This window comes from Gymnodraco acuticeps, unplaced genomic scaffold, assembly GCF_902827175.1.
Source record: "Gymnodraco acuticeps unplaced genomic scaffold, fGymAcu1.1, whole genome shotgun sequence".
Taxonomy (NCBI): domain Eukaryota; kingdom Metazoa; phylum Chordata; class Actinopteri; order Perciformes; family Bathydraconidae; genus Gymnodraco; species Gymnodraco acuticeps.
In genome coordinates, this window is record NW_022989810.1 from 3,250,463 (window position 1) to 3,269,142 (window position 18,680).

General features: G+C 39.9%; 1 protein-coding gene across 2 annotated transcripts in view; it reads right to left on the reverse strand.

The window, feature by feature from the left end:
- Positions 1-18,680, reverse strand: part of me1 (malic enzyme 1, NADP(+)-dependent, cytosolic) — a 93,384-nt gene that overhangs the window by 42,037 nt on the left and 32,667 nt on the right. For both annotated transcript variants that reach the window (XM_034230514.1, XM_034230518.1), the window contains exons 2-3: positions 7,966-8,099; positions 4,830-4,979 (exon numbers count right to left, since the gene is read on the reverse strand). In XM_034230514.1, the coding sequence (XP_034086405.1) occupies positions 4,830-4,979; positions 7,966-8,099 (284 nt within the window). The remainder of the gene's footprint in view (positions 1-4,829; positions 4,980-7,965; positions 8,100-18,680) is intronic.

Here is an 18,680-nt window from a genome sequence, read left to right on the forward strand (position 1 = left end):
AATGATCATCCATCTCCATCAGCATGATGGATTGGTTTGTGTCACTTACGTAAGTGACACAAGAGCTCCTTGAACAAGTGGACTCTTACTTTGAAAGGGTCTCCTAACAGTTTATTTAAACACACTGTAGCAGAGGTATGGTGACACTGGCCATGATTGAACTAAACCTAATTCCTTGCCTGTAATAATTGGTATCATTTTTCTGCTACGAAACATTATCATCTATCACAACTGAGTACTTTCAGTCGTCAAACAAAGTACACAAGCCACGTTTATGTTGAAAACAGAAACGAGCTGTGTGATGCAGACAGACCAACTTTCTCTGCGAAACACTGTGTCCGCTCATGAGCTGACAAACCAATAAATGTAAGCATGTCCGCTAATCTTCTGATGATGTGAATGTGTTCCTTTTTCTAGCTCTCCTTCCTGCCTATGCCCAGTCCAAAGATCAGAGAATCAGCCGTGTTTTGGCACTTAATAGAGCTTGACCTTTGGCCTTTGGTAAAGAGCCTGGTGTCGGAGTGTTTAGTCTTCACGAAGCAGATTAGCTGGCAACGTCAAGCACGACAAGCAGAGGCTGCTGCTTCCACACAGAAAGTCTTTATACCTGAGAGCCGGTGATTAGCTAGTGAGAGCTAATCTGCTGCTATGGTGGTCTGACACACACACACACACACACACACACACACACACACACACACACACACACACACACACACACACACACACACACACACACACACACACACACACCATCTGTGATATATTAAAGCCACTTTTAGAGGATGCTAGTGAGTTTAATGCACTGTGCATTTGATTTAGATAGAAACTGAATAATATTTTACATTCAGAAAAACAACACCCTGATCCCTCAAGATTATATAAAATGTCTCAAGTCATGCCAGAGCCACTGTTAGTGTGTACTAAGAGACAGTTGTTGGCTAAATGCTAATGTTAGATTTATAACATGCTCCCAATGACAATGCTTGTAAACTGATGTTATGCAAGTGTAATATGGTTCCATTTCACAAGTACAGGAGTCAACTTCTTAATTGTAAAGATGCAACATTTGGGAAGTATGAATATGGTTACTTCATTTGTGCCAATAGAGTGGTACGGTGATGAAGTGTTTCTGTAGGCAGACCTGGAAGTTAGCATCGCAAGGGCTCACTCGACAAAAAGCCAAGGAGATTTCCCCATTGGCTTTCGGTATGTTGTGGCAAAAACACCTTTATAGATACTTAACTTACTTTGTTCAGTAGGATAAGCTCAACATATTAGACCCCTTCTCTAATAAAAAAAACTCTGAAAATGTTTTCCTGGGTTTTATGATTTCTGCAACTCCCTATTTAGCAGGAGCTATCAACAAATGTACAGATTCAATACAAATGTAAATTTGCTGAAGTCAGGAAATGACTTATCCCAATGGCAGCATAGATATCTGTTATTATCAAATAATCCATCCAAGTTGTCAGGCATTTCAATGAAAAACGTCAACATCATGGCAGCCCAGAGGAATAGTCAAGGAGCACCAAAGTGTGTAAGATGTATCCTCTGAGGGCCATGAATATCTGTAAATTGTCAATGTAAATGTCAATCTTGTAAATAGTTGTAATGATATTTCAGTTTAGAACAAAAAGGTTGACCGACAAACTGACAATACCTTCCATGGAGCCATTCACTATCATGGTCTCAGCTTGTCCCCTTGTACGGTGATCAGAGAGGAACTGCCTGGCTGAAAACCATCATCTGTCAAAGAGAGTCAGCTGTGTATCCGCTGTACTCCACTAAATGACCCCCTGATGCACACTGTGCTGTGAGATTGAGGAAGAGTATACAATGATTCCTCCAGCCTGCTCCGAGTGAGAGGTAGGGACACATGCTAGGAATATTTTCCACATCGTTCTGCAGGGATGAGGACATGGGGAGCTGTTGGAAAACAAAGTTATGTGCATGGAAGAAGTTGGGTTCACATTGATTTTAAAATGTACCCATGTTAGCCATTTGCAGTGAAATAATTGTAGTAGTATGTCCATCACATACGGCTTGTTACAAATAATATGGACTCAGAGCAGCAGAAGGTAAAGGAATGGCTATGGTTTGATCTTACTGGACACATTTATGGATTCTGAATACATTAGTTATAGATACCCGCTAATTTGATATTTCATAGACCTGTCATTGATTTCAAGCAGTGTCATAATGATCATAGGTAGCCACAATAGCTAGCTGCATCTATTATGTTTTTGAAATGTTTTCTTTCAGTCTTGATCATATGTCAAAACAATTTTGGGGCACTATTGTGTTTTTATTATTGTTTCCTTTTCCTATGGTGTGTTATATAGGTTATTGTGCATTTAAATGGTCTGGAAATGCTAAATCCCCAAAGTTCCCTCCCTCATGGTACGTGATATGCTAAGGTGAGATCAGACTGGGCTCTGGTTTCAGTCAGAGGGTGAAAAGAGGTGCTGCAGCACAGGCAGTATGAGGAAAATAAAGAGATTTTTGAACATTAACGCATGGAAACATTGCATTAAATACAATTATAAACCTGATAATGATCATTATAGGGCCTACATGGTGAAAGCTAACAAAAAGGCCATTCTCAGGGGTGAAAAAGTAAGTAAAGTAAGCAATATTACAGTGCACAACTAGGATGTATAGGTAAAAGTTATGTATTTAAAATATTACCCCGTTTAATGTATCAAATATTAAAAAAAAGTATATGCCTGTAACTGGATATTTTGAGACACATTCTAAATAATTATCAGTGACGTCGGTTTCCTGATGGTAGGCATTTTAGGAGTTATGTTCTTCATAAATCTTTATTTAGACCACCACTGGAACTGTTAGAATGTTTCTTAAATGTAGTATCCATCCATTCAGCCCCTGCTTAAAATCTCAAAAAGCTAAACACTGCAGGTTGCTTTGGAGTTTGCTGGCTTATATGTTTGGTTTTAGGTCCCTAAAAGACTTGGGATGAAAGCTAGCAGAAGTAAGTGAGCGTAAGAACATGTTATGGACATTTGACTAGGGTGGTCTCTCCCGTGTCAGTCTTAAAACCAAACCATTTCAACCACGTGAGTAATGTTAAATGCAGAGCCAAGTAAAACAGAACACGTCCCTGAATGCATCACAGAGAATGAAAGCTCCATCGACTCAATATCTAGTTGGTGCTTAGGGAGTGTTGCTGTCAGATAGTGAGAGACTTGTCGGGACCCTTGAAAACGAGATGGTGCATCTCAAGGGGTTTATCCCAATGAATAAAACATTTCTATATATATATATATATACATACATACTTGGACCTGACAAACCTACTTAAGGGAAAACAGACCCTAGCACAAGGTGTTCTTGCATCTGTGGGTAAAACGGAGAATGAAAGTGTGTTTACAGTAGATGAGGAGAGGAAACCAAAGCACGCCCATCTGCTCGGAGCAGAGCCAAAGCCACTCAAGGTGAACGCTAAACTGATTTCTACAGCTTACAGCGGTTTGCCTGGAGCGGAGCTGTTTAACCAAACTCCAGCTGAAAGAGCTACCGCAACCTTCAAATGTGGTTCAGATTTGATAACATGAAAAAAACTAATCCAACATAACATACACACGCTTTACGGGGCCTTGAGTTTTGCAATACATCAAATAATTTAAATAACTTTGTGTAGCTTTAGTATATATTCTTAAGTCTTAAGACCTACAGGCTTTGGGTTTGCAGATTAAATTAAACTTGACCCAAAAGTCTGCTGTTTACATAACAATGTGTTTATTTTATAGCAAAATCTGCAACTTGATTTATCAGATAGCGTAGATTTCATCATGGTTTGCATTATTATACCTTAAACCGATGAAAGTAGTCCATGTAAATGTGAATTTATTTCAGACTCAATACACTACTTTTGGTTTTGACAACTGGGGAAAGAAACTAATAGTTTTGCATCCAATCTGGATGTACAGTAAACGTTCTGGGTTAACCCAACTAGCTAGAAATCAGTGAGAAACCATTGCACTTTGTGGCATTGTTTTGTTAGCGATAAACCAACTTCTCTGTTTTTTTTGTGTGTCCATTTTCCTTCAGCTAACCTTTATTAAAGTAAGCTGTGATTGCTGCAAACCTTTGAGCAAGCTGTCCTTTAAAAACAAAATGTTTTGTATTATTATTATTATTTATTTATTAGCAGTCCTTTCCAGAGTACTGTCCATTAGAATAGGCATCCTGATGCAATGCAATATTAGTACCTTAGTACCATGGTACTAAGGTACAATATGGTACGATATATACTTTATTTTCCCGCTAAGGAATTCAGTTCTACAGAAGATACAAATCATATATTCAACATAGTACATGATAAAGGATATTAACATATTAACTTATGTACACAGTTTAAACATACACATATCCACAGAAACACCTACTGGCAATGGAGATCTATTGCACCACCATCATGGACAACACTCAGTACAGGAAAACCCTTGCTGATACAATGTTCCACAACAGAATCCACTATAAGGCCTTTTTCATAAGTGAAACATAAAGTGTGTATTTGCCTTGTCATTGGGAATTGAATGTGTTCTTCCTTGGCCCATGCTACACCCTTCCACCAAGTTTCATGAACATTGAGCCACTCATTTGTACCGTAATGGTGCTAAAACAGACCAACAAAACCCAAAAACATAACCATCATCATAAAACACTTACTACTTGGTACTGGAAAATTTACTGGGTTGAAAGAGAGATCACCAGCTTCCTTTTTGAATAAGATGATTGATTTTGCACTTTGTCGGACATTTCCTTTAATAATTCACTATAATTTAACGTTGAAAGCGTCTTACCTCGGTCTTCTAAATATGAGGCCATATTGCTGGCAGGCCAGGCCCACAGTGGGGGTGTAGATGACGGGCATGAACCTCTCGATGTCTGACGTTAGCAGCCGGTAGAAGAGTTTCTCGTTGCGGTCCTGGAGCCCCATCAGAAATACATATCTGGAAGAGACAGGGAGGAAAACACAGCGTGTTATCTTTAACATCTTGAGGACTCAAACCTGCGGAACTGTGGAGAGGGGTTTATCGAAGTCAGATGTTGAGTCCTGCTTGTTTGTGTGAGATTAAAGGAACTGCCAAGACATACTTTAAAGAGAATTCATCTTAGCAAAGAAAGAGAAGCAATGATTAAGATAGAGAATGTCCATACATCGTAAAACCCAGCAAAAGCAGTGAAGTTACAAAAGATAAACAAAAAGAAGAAAGAAATTGCTCACATATGAAACAATTACTTGAAAATGCCTATGTTTGCTTTTGTTCATAATCCTTGGAAAAATACAAAGAATAGCCCTTCGGATATCCTACACATGCTCTTTGTTCTGTAGATTGAACGGGAACAGAGGGTTTGCATTTAACCCAAATTAAACAGAGCTGGTCTGAAAGGGCTCTATTCCTAATCACAGAAGTTTCCATAAGGCCAGGAGCACAAGGTGCCTGTTGTTGAGTGGATAAAAGGCCCTCCCTGCTATACGTTAGGCCACAGCAGCTGCACAATACACCGTGGTGACAGTTGCTCTTGAGCCGTACTGTTTTCATATCAACGGACCGAATGAGTTTCTGCTAAATGCAATTTATCACATGGAAGGTTTTTGTATGTTTTACTGGAGTTGAAATAAAGGAAGCCATATATTGATTATTTGCTATGAGTTCAAGTGTATACCTGTTCCTAATGTTTAATTGAGACGGTACATTTTCTTTGACTTATAAGCTTAACTCAAGGTCTGCTTCATAACTTTTTCCAAAGGTTTCAACTGCTTTTCAAACTCTCGGGCTGATAGAGTTCACTGAGTTGGCAATTTACTGCAATTCAGAAAATGGGGGGCGCTTGTGAGAAACACATTAAAAAAACAATGGCAAAGAAACCTTTTTTTAAATCAATTTATTAAATTGTGGAGAAATATTTTGATAATGGATTGTCTTGGTCATTTTTCAATAAAAAAAGGCCAACCAGCTTCTTAAATGTGAGAATTTGCTATTTTAACTTGACTTACATGAGAATAAACTCAATTATTTGAGGTTTAAAGAAGTCAATTTAGACTTCAAGAAATTGTGAAGGATATTTTGTTGACATTATGGACAAAATAGAATAAATATTTGAGAAAGTGTTTTTTGTTTGTTGCAGCCATAGGTGAGATATTGTTTAGATATTATATTACTTAATTGTCAGATCCAGTCTGACATTTTTCTTGCATCACAGCAGCTCCATTTGCAACATCAACAAGGACAAATATTTAAGACAAGATACAGGGAAACAGACATTAACATAACATCACAATCCCTTAAGAGAAACACGCTCAAGACCCTCTAACGCACATGTGATCTGGGATCAAACTCTGTATTTAATTTCAGGATTGACTCAACTAAAGATCATTTTCTCAGATTTTGGAAAGCTCCCTTCAAAGCAACACACTTTAGAAATGCATAATAATAAAAGTATTACTGCTTTTTATAGGCAGAGAAAAAGCCTGTTTGAAAAATAAAAGTTTGAGTCCATAACCAGCTTGAATTGCTCCTCACTGACAATTTAGCTGCTATGACTCAGCAAAGAAAACTATAATTAAATACCCACATATAATCCTAACATATTACTGCAGTGTGCTGTTGTTTGATGTTTTGCTGGCAGACATTAAGGAAGATTTTTTAACCTGAATAGGCGTGAGCGCTACACACAACCAGGAAACAGGAATATTTACAGTACACAAGGATCCATGCTGACTGAGTGCAGTGTTTCCTTTAAAGTCCACCCACTGGAGCAGCCAGGACATAATCAATCTCTTTCTTCATCTATTTTAGCATGAGGGATCAAACGCTCATTCTAAGCCTGCTTTCAAATACATTACTTGGTATGGTTTCCTTTTGCTGTAGTATTTAATAAACTGCAGTGTTTCAGTTGGCAAAGTCTTTAAACATCTCCTCTGTTGACGATACAGTCACAGTAGGTATTCAAGTCACTCCATCATCTAAGATCATAGACCTTGTTGCGGCGCTGTTTTCTAGGCAATAATTTCCCACAATAATTAAACACAGCAAATTCCACTGGAAAAGTTATCAGATTAAAATAGAACAGGGTCATGGTTGTAAAAAGAACCCATCATTCAGCAGTAAATACCAAATAAATATTTGGAGAAGGGGAACAGACTGTAAGTAAACACAGCGGGCTTGAGCAAAAGCAGGCAAATAGCAATCCTTAATCCACGGGACAAAAGCCCGAAGGTGGAACACTGGAGACGGATAGTCAGTGAAAGTGATAGGGAATGGCGCTCAAATTGCATGTTGATGTTGTGACGTTGCTATGGTGGGAAATGAAGCGGCATTTAAGAAGCTGTCTAGTTCCTGTTGACCCAAAATCCCCTCTCTCAAGCAACTCGCTCATCCTTGACATTAGGAGTGACAGCTGAAGGAACGGTTGACTGGAATGAGAAGCAGTTTCACACACAGATAATATTCAGCACTTTGCATATAATTGGAAACAGTAAAACAGGCTATGAGTTCAGTTTGGTGCCTGATTTGATCAAGGAGTCCGGACTGAAATATTAGCTAGTAGATTCATGACATAATGCTAACAGCTACTACTCCTACGTGTCTCATGAAGCATGCAAAACTGAACTGAAGTTTTCCTTTGGTCGCTGTGGAGGTTATAAAAACACAGGGAGAACAGGGAGGAGACGGAGAAATGGGGGAAAAGTGTTGAGATTTGTTCCGTAAGATATATTATTTTAAGAGATGGACGAGATCTCTGAGGGCTGATCGCTAATGTTCCTCGCGTGTTACGAAGGATTCCAGATGTATAGGCTCTCTCACTGTGCACAGAGGCAGGGGTAGTCTTCTCAAGAGTCCATTGAAATTCAACCCTACCGATTTGAAGCTGATAAAAAAGGTACTAGGTTATGGTATTAAGTATAGGTTTCGCTCTGTGAATAAGCCTCACCTGTCCAAGTCGTCCCTCTTAATTTCGTAGTTCTTGAGCACCCGGAGCAGCTGGACGTCCTGGCTGTTGAAGCACGGAGGCAGCAGGCCATGGATCCCCAGCTGGTGACGCTCCTCCAGGGAGAAGGCCAAGTCCTGCAAACACACACATTGGTCAGCTCGCCCACTCTGTTCTCATGAGTCAACCGCCGTTACAGCGGAACATCAGTGACTATGTGTTACAATGGCGTTTGTTAGCAACCAGAAAATGACACCAGTAATGACAAACAGATGAGAATGCTGCGTGGGGTCTGGGGGTCGTGTTGGCGGGACGTTGTGGGGCTCGCTGTTGTGAGGAGCGGACAGTGTGAGCTGGATTACTGGTGTTGTTTCCTGGTTGCTGCGTGGGGTCTGCGAGACAGCGAGACATCGCAAAACTCAGCCTGAACTCAACCTGAGCATCATGGATGCGGGAAGAGGGGGTGCTGAGGGGGCTGCAGCACCCCCATCTGCGAGGCTCCACTAGCACCCGTGTGACTTTGCAGACCGTTTACATGCCGAAAAAGCTAGATAACACAAGGGGACGGGTAATAACCGGAAAAGCATGTCATGGGACCTTTAAGCTGCCAGAAAAGACTCCAAAGAGATTTAAAAATGGTGCACATTAATTTAAATTAAAACAGCTTCCTGACAACTAAAGCAGATAATGTGTTGGCACTTCCTTGACTCTTATAATAAAGGAGTATCAGTCCTCTTATGTAATAACCATCAAGTTTACTTAATCTTGACTCTGATGTTGAGTAAAAGGCTCACCTCGACTATTCATCGTTGATTTTTGTGTACTTTGGTTTGTTACAACCATAATAGAGTAAAATTCACAAAGTGACGTAATTTCTTCCTGCTTGTAAAGCAATCCTAATCATGATCGATGGTGGTTGCACTCCTGGTATTTACCCTCTTTGACAACTCTGCTTGAACTTTGAACAATTGCATTTTGAGGAAAACATTCACCAATCATCTCTGTTCAAACATTCCTGAGTGATGAGAGAGGTGGTGTGTCAAACTTGTCCTCTGTGGGGGGGTGTTTGCTCTCAGAGGGGCTCCCTCTCAACCAGTGTGTGTTCAGAGGGATCGCTGATGGCTCACTCTCTGCTGCGATGTCCACTTTCACCAAAACGCAAAAACACACAACAAGGTCAAGGTTAATAACCTGCTCCACCTTAACTTTGGCTTTCATCCTTACTTGCCCCTGACCTCTGAGCGGGAAAATTGAAAAACATGCACACGTTGAGTGTCGAGGCCTTAACCCTCAACATTCTGACCTCTGACTTGTGGAGGAAACAATGATCTCACGCAGGAGAGAAGTCATACAGTATGTTGATCAGAAAGAGATTAAAGTACTTAAGCCAACAGTAAAAGGAGGAGATTTGTCCCTAAATCACCCACAACAAGCACAGTTCTAAAATGGGAACAGCAATCTATCTACTATTCTCCTCAAGTGAGGCATGATACAGCAGGCATTTTGATTTCCCCGGAGTCCTTAAAAGACCAAAAACCTTAGGCTCAACTTGCCAGCTATTGTTGGTAACTGCTAATACCGAAACAAAGCTGCTAGCGTCTGTGATTTGGATCTACTCCATGGATGCTTACCCTGGTCACCACAGTCTACAGCCTGTCCAAGCCACCAGCACTTTCTGTGTATCTGGTTGTGTTACAGCAGCTCTGAGGTTTAAAAAAGGTGCTTGATCACACGAAACAGGCTGTTTATGGGAAGTAAACGAGGATACGGAATTTGGAATTTTATTTGACGTCAGAGGAAGCATCAGCGCTGACCACAAAGTACACGCCAAATCGTATTATTCTGACACTTTGTTAAAAAGCATGCTGCTTTCTCACTGTTGGTTTTAGATAGGATCTCAGTGGTTCTGGACCCATAACAACGTAGATAGTATTGCAAAAGAAACAAGAAAATGTGCAGCATTTCCTTTTTTGGCAAAACATCTAAAGAAATTGTGTTAACATAATGTCGACAAGCTATCAGGAAATAATGTATGTCATTTCATAAGTTAAAACAGAACATGCACACATCAGTCCCCGCAAACAATGTTAGTTGTCAGTACTAAATCATCTGAGCATGACAAAAAACAGGCCATTGGTTATTTCAGACACCGAAGTACGTGTCCTGGGCTCAATGCAGTCTGTACTTAAAGGACCTCAAATAGACAGAAGCAGCTCTGAATTACAACCTTCCCCAATTATCCAGCTGCCTACTTCATACTCTGTGTGCGTTCGGGAAAAGCAGCCCACGATGCACCACTGCTCTGCTGTCTGCCACAGCTGACCATGGGAGAGAAAGAGAAAGGAGTCGAGGCAAACTGAGCTTAATATGAGGCTATAAAACAAGATGTGTTCCTCACACAGGCTCACGCTGCTCTTTCATTAGCTGAGATACACTCCGAGTGGCACGTACTGGACTACAATTCTCCTTCTTTTACTGTTTTGGTGAGAGAAGTGGCTGTTCCTGACGCAACTCACAATTAAATACTGAAAGAAGGGTCTCAATAAAACAGCCATAAACTAGTTTATCATTGTAGAAAGAGATTGCACAGATCAACTCAATGTATTTAGAGTATTAAAGTAAACTTATTCCTAGGGTTGCGTCAAATCTCCTTAAAGTTTGTCAGCTACTGAATAAAAACTACATGGCAGTTGTTGTAATTGCTAAAATAATCCATAGTTTTACATGTATGGAATACTTTTAATTACTTAAATCAAACATTGAAAATATTGCAGCTACAAAAAGGTGAATTCCACAAATATATTTGTAACTTTTTCAATGCAAATAAAATGCACTTTACATTTTCAGCCAATACAAAACAGTACTGGCACAAACTACTGGTGTACTGTGTGTATTAGTGCCAACAACTACGGTGGCCAACAGGTGCAAACACACTACAACGGCCTCAATAATAATAATAATAATAATAATAATAATAATAGGAGCTGCAGCTTCAGAAGCAAATGTATACACACAAATGTGTCAAAACACATGCAAATGAAGAAACATCTTCACCTACTTGACAAAACATTCGCAGCTTTTAGAAAACATTCACCAACTTGACGAAACATGCACATGGTCTACTAAAAGCGCTGCATAAACGAAAACCAACCAAATAGTGATGCGAACAGCAATAATTGTGTTTTGTCAGTATATTTGAAATGACTAGGCTAACTAGGATAGCTAGCTAGCAGATCTGCAATAATATTGTTAGGAATCATGTGATCACATTGTTAAAATAAGCCATAAAACTTACATTTTAGGTAAGTTTCCAGTGGAAATGTAAACAGATGCTATACTTTATGTTATCAAAATGTATATCAGGTAGTCCTTGTCAATGTTACTATAATCAAATTGCACATTTTTACCTCCGCCAAGTAGGTTTGGCTTCATTCATTGAACTTGGTGGAAGGATGAAGCTTGGGCCAATCAGGAATCTATTTAAATGAACATGCAATGGAATAAATGGAAGTATTTAAATACAGTGGTCATCTACTTAGTGTCTTAACACTACTTGATACCACTCTCACAAAAGATTGCACTTCTTACGGATGAACACACACATTCACACATAGAGCTCTATAATTAGCTGATACGTTGCTACTGTTTTACTACTTTCCACATTGACACCACTTTAACATACTGTAAAGTTGTGAAATCCACTGTCTGCCCTTTTCTCTGCCTTTTTGTTCCAAAACTAAAAGCTTTCTTCTTCCAATCCTGCAGCTTCCTTAAGATGTTTAAGTTCAGTTCATTAAGTCATTCCTCATAAAGGAGGGAGGGGTGGGAATATGGCTGGAGGAGGCTTGTTGCATTTATATTCAAAATGAAATTACTTGAAAACAAATATGGTCATATATCAAAATCCCAAGAGGGTCCGTGACATTTTGTTGTTTGTCAGAAAAGGGTCAATTAATTGATCAATAAATTAACTTCATATCAGTCTAAAGAAGAAGAAAAAAACGGCCAGTCAGCGTGGATAAAAAAAACCATGAAAGCGGCCACGCCTAATTAAGAATAATTACCCTCACAGCTCAGTGAGATCTCAAAGGCTGCCAGTGTCACATGTGAAATAGATACCATCCATAGTCTTGGGCCCAAAATGACCCATTAACATCCCCCACAAAGAGGCAGACATGTTGGCTGTGCAGAGGGGAAACCCTGGCCCGTAGACTGACTTTATGACTGAAGATACGGCTGGTTGGGTCGGGGCCGGGCACTGGTGACGGAAAGAGAAAAGAGCAGAGGCGGGGGTTTCATGGCGAAAAAGATTAGCGTGCACGGTTCGAAGAATTTGGTTTGGAAAGCGTGGGAACTGTCTACGCCAGTTTTGATGTTTTTCTGACTTTTGACTTGATTGTTGGCTTTGCGACGGCCTTGTCCTCAGCATTTAAATAGAGCTGCCAATCTCTTTAATCTCAAGGTCCTGCCTGTTGGACACTTTCGATCAAACGTGTCCGTCAGGCGGCCTTCTTAAAAGGCATGAAGAAAGGCCATTTTCTCAACATAAGCCAGGGTAAATACACAGCAGTGGTGTCTGAACTTTCATTTTATTCTTGAAATGTTAAGACACAGCAAGAATATCTAAAGCAGTGCATTTAAGAGTAGGCCCAACACATGGATAGGGTTAACATGTTTTATCTTTTTTAATATGGGCCAATTTGGATCCATTTAAAAGATCCTAACCTTGCATACAGCTTACAGTGTTTCCCCTACCATTGTCTTGGAGGGGCGCTGCGCCCCGCCAACGGAGCCCCGCAAACGGAGCCCCGCGCCCCCCCCCTGAAATTCAAGGTGTTTAAAAAAAAGAAAATAATTATAATTTTTTTTTTTTTTTAATATATACAAATATATATCAATCAATCAATCAATGTTTATTTATATAGCCCAATATCATAAATGTTACATTTGTCTCAGTGGTCTTCACAGTTTGTACAGAATGTCAGTATGACAATACGACACCCTCTGTCCTTAGACCCTCACATCGTACACGGAAAAACTTCCGGAGAAAACCCACAGTTTAAAGGGAAAAATGGGAGAAACCTCAGGGAGAGCAACAGAGGAGGGATCCCTCTCCCAGGACGGTCAGACGTGCAATAGATGCCGTGTGTAAATTGAAAAATTATACATTTGCAACATAGGTAGTCCAAATGTTTGGAAATGCATGTGTCTATAATAAGAAGATGAATCCACGAGGATGTCAGCAATCTTGTGGGAGCCATCAGGGAAGTGGTATGGTGAGAGTCAGGCAGGACCGCAGACACAGGTTCAGCCTGTCTCTGTATATATAGCACCAAATTGCAACTAATCTATATCTACTGTCACTTTTCACATTGAAAATGTGCTCTTTTATTAAATAAACTAAACGCTTTAATTTTAAGTTGTGAGTTTAGTGTTTTTGACCCTAAGAAACAATGATGCATTAATCAATAACAATAATCCACAGCTCCTCTCTCTGCTCCAGAGGATTTAAAACATATATATATCCCAATGATAACCCTCCCCCACTCAGGCAGCACCCCCCCAAAGCAGTAGGGGGGAAACACTGGCTTAGATTCACAATTGTTGTATCATTATGTTAACATTTCAGCCTTAGGTGAGGGACTATTGGATAACTCATTGTATCAGTCCATAATTAAGAAAATACTTTCAGCGATAAACAGCCATTAAATACATGTGAAATGTTATTAGCAATTCATCTAAATATGGATGGTATATGAACCCTAAGTTTCATTAGAATATAGATAGAAATAAAGCTAGAAATGTTAGTGTTTGTAAGTGTTGTTTTAATAGAGATATTTGGCCTTTAACTACATTTATTGTGAAATGTTATACATTAACACCAATACGTTTAATATCTTTAACTGATATATCAGCATTACAAATTCCAAGTTGTGTATTTTGTATGTTTTCTTTCCACTAGTCTGAAAGAAGACAATAATTGGAATAATAGCCCAAACTTTTAAAAATAAACCAGTGCACGAACAGTGAATACATTTTTGTGTAACTACAGTAGGAAGTGTGAACGTAAATTAGCCAAACATGAAAACAGATTAGTCAGATATTAACAACCATGATAGAACAGCAACATTTTCCTTCACTGTATTTATTGGTTTAAATTCTTCTAAACCAAAGTACAGTGTCAAACATACACACCCAACAAACTTAAATCTAAAACACAACTCACAAAGCATTCCCATGTTTGTTTGTCTGAAAGCAGGTTTTGAAGCTTGTCTGCTGTAATGCCTGCTGTCTGTCCTCTCAGGAGCCTAACAGGGCTGGGCAGGATAAACCCTAGAGAGCTTCCACATGTCCCTGACCACATCTGAAGTGCCCGCACCCTGTGCCAACACATGTGATGCCCGCAGCCCCATGTTCCAGAAGCCGTGGTAACAACCCAAACCTGCAATCTAGCCACTGGCCAGTGCCCCCCCCTTAACCTCGGACTGGTGCCATGCCCACCCCAAAGCCTTCAGCGGAGAGGAAACAGATCATTAGTTCACCAGATGCACAAACAAGAAAGATTAAAGTACTGGTTCTTTGGATCTGATTAAATTAATTTCAGTGCTCCCTGGGAGTTCAAAGGGTGGGTCCGTCGCGACTTTCAAGCGTTACGTTTTTGAGATTCAAACACTCTGCCACCTCAACCTTTTCATTTCCATCCACCACAACCACTGCGGAGCCACTCCCTCCATTACAGTGAGGCTTTGCCCGACCTCAGTGCCACTGCATGGGTTAGTTTACCCACAGGAGAAGGATCCTTATCACAACATTAACACAGATCTGAAACTTTATCACATACTTTTCTTCTTTGAAGTTACATACTTCAATTTCTAGAATCTGATTCAACTTATTTCACCAAGTCCATATTTTCTTTAGCCATTATGTTAATCCACCATTCGATAAGATTGTAAAGCACACAAACCTATCAGACTAAGTCTGATACTTTTTAAGATTCTATTTGTTGCAAAAATTGGTAATTTAACACAAAAATGTGTGGCCCGGAATAGCATTCTATCCATTCTAAAATGGATAGAGCTCGTCCAACAAGAAGCTAATGTTTGAATACAATTAACAAGAAGCTATCCCTTAGCTGCCTAGAGGACAATCACCATCCTTTCTAACAACCTATGTTTGGCGATCATCACAGACATCTGTTATGCATCAACTGCCGCATTTTAGCTATACATTTCCCATTACTGTATTCTTTACTTTGTTAAACATCTCATTCAAAAACATTTTTAATTATAAAATGTTCAAGTTTGGTGGCTCTGAGTGGGCAAAAAACTCTCTAAAGCAGGGGTGTCCAAACTTTTTTCCCAGAGGGTCACATGCAGAAAGGGCTGGGCCGCTCGCTAGAGGTATACTGACTCATAAGTTCAGTTATAAGTTAGCTAAATCAATCAAGTGTAGGTAAATTATGCTTGTGAGTGTTGGCAGCTCATCCCTTGAAACAGAAGCCTCAGATTGATTATAATAAGGAGAAATAGGAAGGGTGTATTTCAAGATTGTTATGTAAATAAGTCATTGGGCTTTTTTCTTATCAACTAAGATATGTTAGAAAATGTTTCCAACTTTAATTGACTGAATTTATTTGAAAAGTGTTCTTATTAACTCATGAATACTACTGTGTAATGTATATTTACATTTATATTTAAGAAATACAATATAAGAAAAGCACAAGTTTCATTTGTGGGCCATATTCCATTATACTTTTTGAATTTGCTGAGGGCCGATTCAAAGTGGTCCACGGGCCGCATTTGGCCCCCGGCCCGTAGTTTGGACACCCCTGCTCTAAACACTTGTTATGCTTGTGGAAAAAACATTGAAAAATCAACGGTGTCCAAAAGGAGAAATGTTTTTATTAGTGGGTAAAAGTGAAAATTACAATGTTAGATAGCATTCTAAAACGTGCCACAATTCTGGCCAGCTTTGCCATGCAAAGAAATTACAGAAGACTTACAGCTAATGTTGTACTGCAATGGGTGAGCCTTAGGACTACGCGGATGTAGAGCATGTCATTTTATTTGATAAGATGGACGATTGTGTCAATGTGCTGACAAAGAAAAAATTACACGAAAAACTAAAACCCATAAAAGCCTTCCTACATTCTGTGTAAACTTTAAAATGATGTAATTTCACACAAAAGCCATGATTAATTCAGCTTGTAGAATTCCCAGATAAAGCAAGCTCTCAGTCCTCCCCCCTTAACACACAAAACCCACTTCCAAATAAAAAGGCGCTCCTTTTTTTCCTGTGTGTTGTCTGAGCTGTGGCTTCAATGGAAATGGCCTCTGCTCCAGGAGAAACAACCTCCATTGAGAGAGACCTGAGCCTAACACGATAGGGAGGCCTTTCTCCCCATTGAGCCTCTCTCAACCGCAGTCGCCGATCAGACACGGAGACAAAAGCCCACAGGCCTTCGACAGGGAGAGGGCTCAAATGTTTGGCACTGAGATACGACCTGGCAGAGATGTGTGTGGCCACAGAGCCCTTCTCTATTCAGCGCTGTGTGGGAGAGGGAGGGCTTTCTGTTCACGAGAGGCAGAGACGACAAGAGACGGCCTTCTTGTATGACTTGTTTATCAGTAAAAACCACTTGCTGAAAGTGATGTATACCGATAGCCATCTCAACCCTGCTTCCCCTCGTTTATCTGCCCTGCATTCATGTTGCATTGTGCCACAACCGCTTTGTTTTATGATGTGTTTCTGAAAGACTTAATGATTCAGGTAAAGTCAACAATATTTATAGGTCATTTAAAAACAAAATGTTCTCTGTTTCATGAGGTGAAAACAGAACAAAGAAAAGGAAAGTAGGCAAGAGCGTTACAGTAAAAGCAGGTGAACCACACCAGTCGCACCTAAAAGCAATAATGAGTTTAAAAGGTGTGAACAGGGGGTATTTAATCCTCATATTAAACACAGGAAATAAGAGCTGCCAAGCTGGAAATTCTGGGTCCTTAGTAAAGTTGAGGTTAAGTTAAATAAAGTCAAATACAATTATTTATAACTCAAGTTAACATTTGTGCTCGTTACTTCAGGTCTGTACTGCCAAACCCACACACTTCTCCCACAAGCTTAAGCAACAAAGTTGACTTCTGCTCAAAGTATATCTGTTCTCATGAAAACAATTGAATATTAAGTCATTCAACGTCTTCTCTGCCTTTGAGTGAGATTATAAGGGAATCTTCCCAGAACAGAAGAAGATATGATAGATCTATAAGAACTCTATCCAAAGAGAGGTGGTTTAGGCCAGTGAACTTTTCAAGTCCCAACTCCTCAGAATATTCAGGTTGGTGTTTGGTGGGACAAAGGAGATCAATAGACGGACAGAAGTCGCACAGTTTCTCAGTCGCTCGCTTTTAGTGTCTGTAAATAGAAATTGTATTGAACCTAACTCCTAATGTTCAGAAGGTCAACACCCGTAAAGTGAAAGGAGATTCAACAAGAGAGAGAAGGACAGATGTCGTGTCTCAATCCAGATACTAATTCTTAGTATACTTCTATGAAGTACACTGTGAACACTTGTGCAGTGTCTAAACATGTCTAAAGCATGTAGAGTTAGACTGCCCTCACAGGAAGTGACGATCACTGCTGCTGGTTTACCTGCTGCAAGCCTGCTATCAATATAGTAAGTCAAAGTGTGATGGCACTAAATGTTCCACTTGGACAGTACAGAGTGGAAAACATTGTGCTGGAATTCAAATGTAGAAACCCTTATGCGCTTGCCAAGTTAAAGTTGATTTTGAACTGAAACTATGGGGGGGGAACATTGGCGTAACCTTCAACAGCACTGTGAGAAAGTAATCTACAGTGGTTCAGTTGGCCCACACTGTTATTACACCATAGACCAGAGTATCTGGATTCACTTCAGCGGTGATGTCAGAGCTCCTCAGACCTACCCCGACCTCGCTGCAGCTGACCAAACAGGGAGCAGAGGACTGAGAGATGTTTCCCATAAACACCGCCATCATCAGATACATCTACTCTAACCCACTATTACCGCCACGTGTTCTCCCCCCACTGCTACAGGACTCTGGAGTCAGTTTTTTTAAGTTGCGTGTGCAGCATACAGTAGCATCTCAGTTCATAAAGTGATGCAATCAGCAGAAAGGAATGTTATCCAAGTAAGTAACAAAAAATGTGCATTTATGGTGTTTTTTTACTTATACCACCAAAAAAGACAACAGTCTCCTTTCCCAGTGCTACTGTAGCTGGTGTGTTTGCCTTTCAGTTTTTACTGCTTCTGATGTGTCATTTCACAAATGTACATGTCAGAAAGCAAGTTAAGCAAGCATGGAAGTGAGTGAATTGTTCGAAACTGTGGCCACACTTTGTTATATCAGTTAGCTATTCAGACTCTCTCATTTGTTTGTTGGTGATTGAAAAAAAAGTCGGATTTGTGATACTTGTTTGTCTCATGTATGATTGGTGTTGTACACTGATGATCAGAGAGGTAAATCCCTGTTTATGTCAATGGATTCTGCCTCGAAAAAAGCATTATAGACAGAAAGGGGCATCATCACCCGTTTGACATGTTTCTATTACTGCCGGTCTGAGCTGCAGCTGATATAAAGTAAACCTGTGACTGTACTCTGAATGAAAGGCAATTATTACTTTTCCATTGAAGATAAAATCCAGATGTTAGGTGCTGACAGTGGATTATTTTGTCCGGTTGG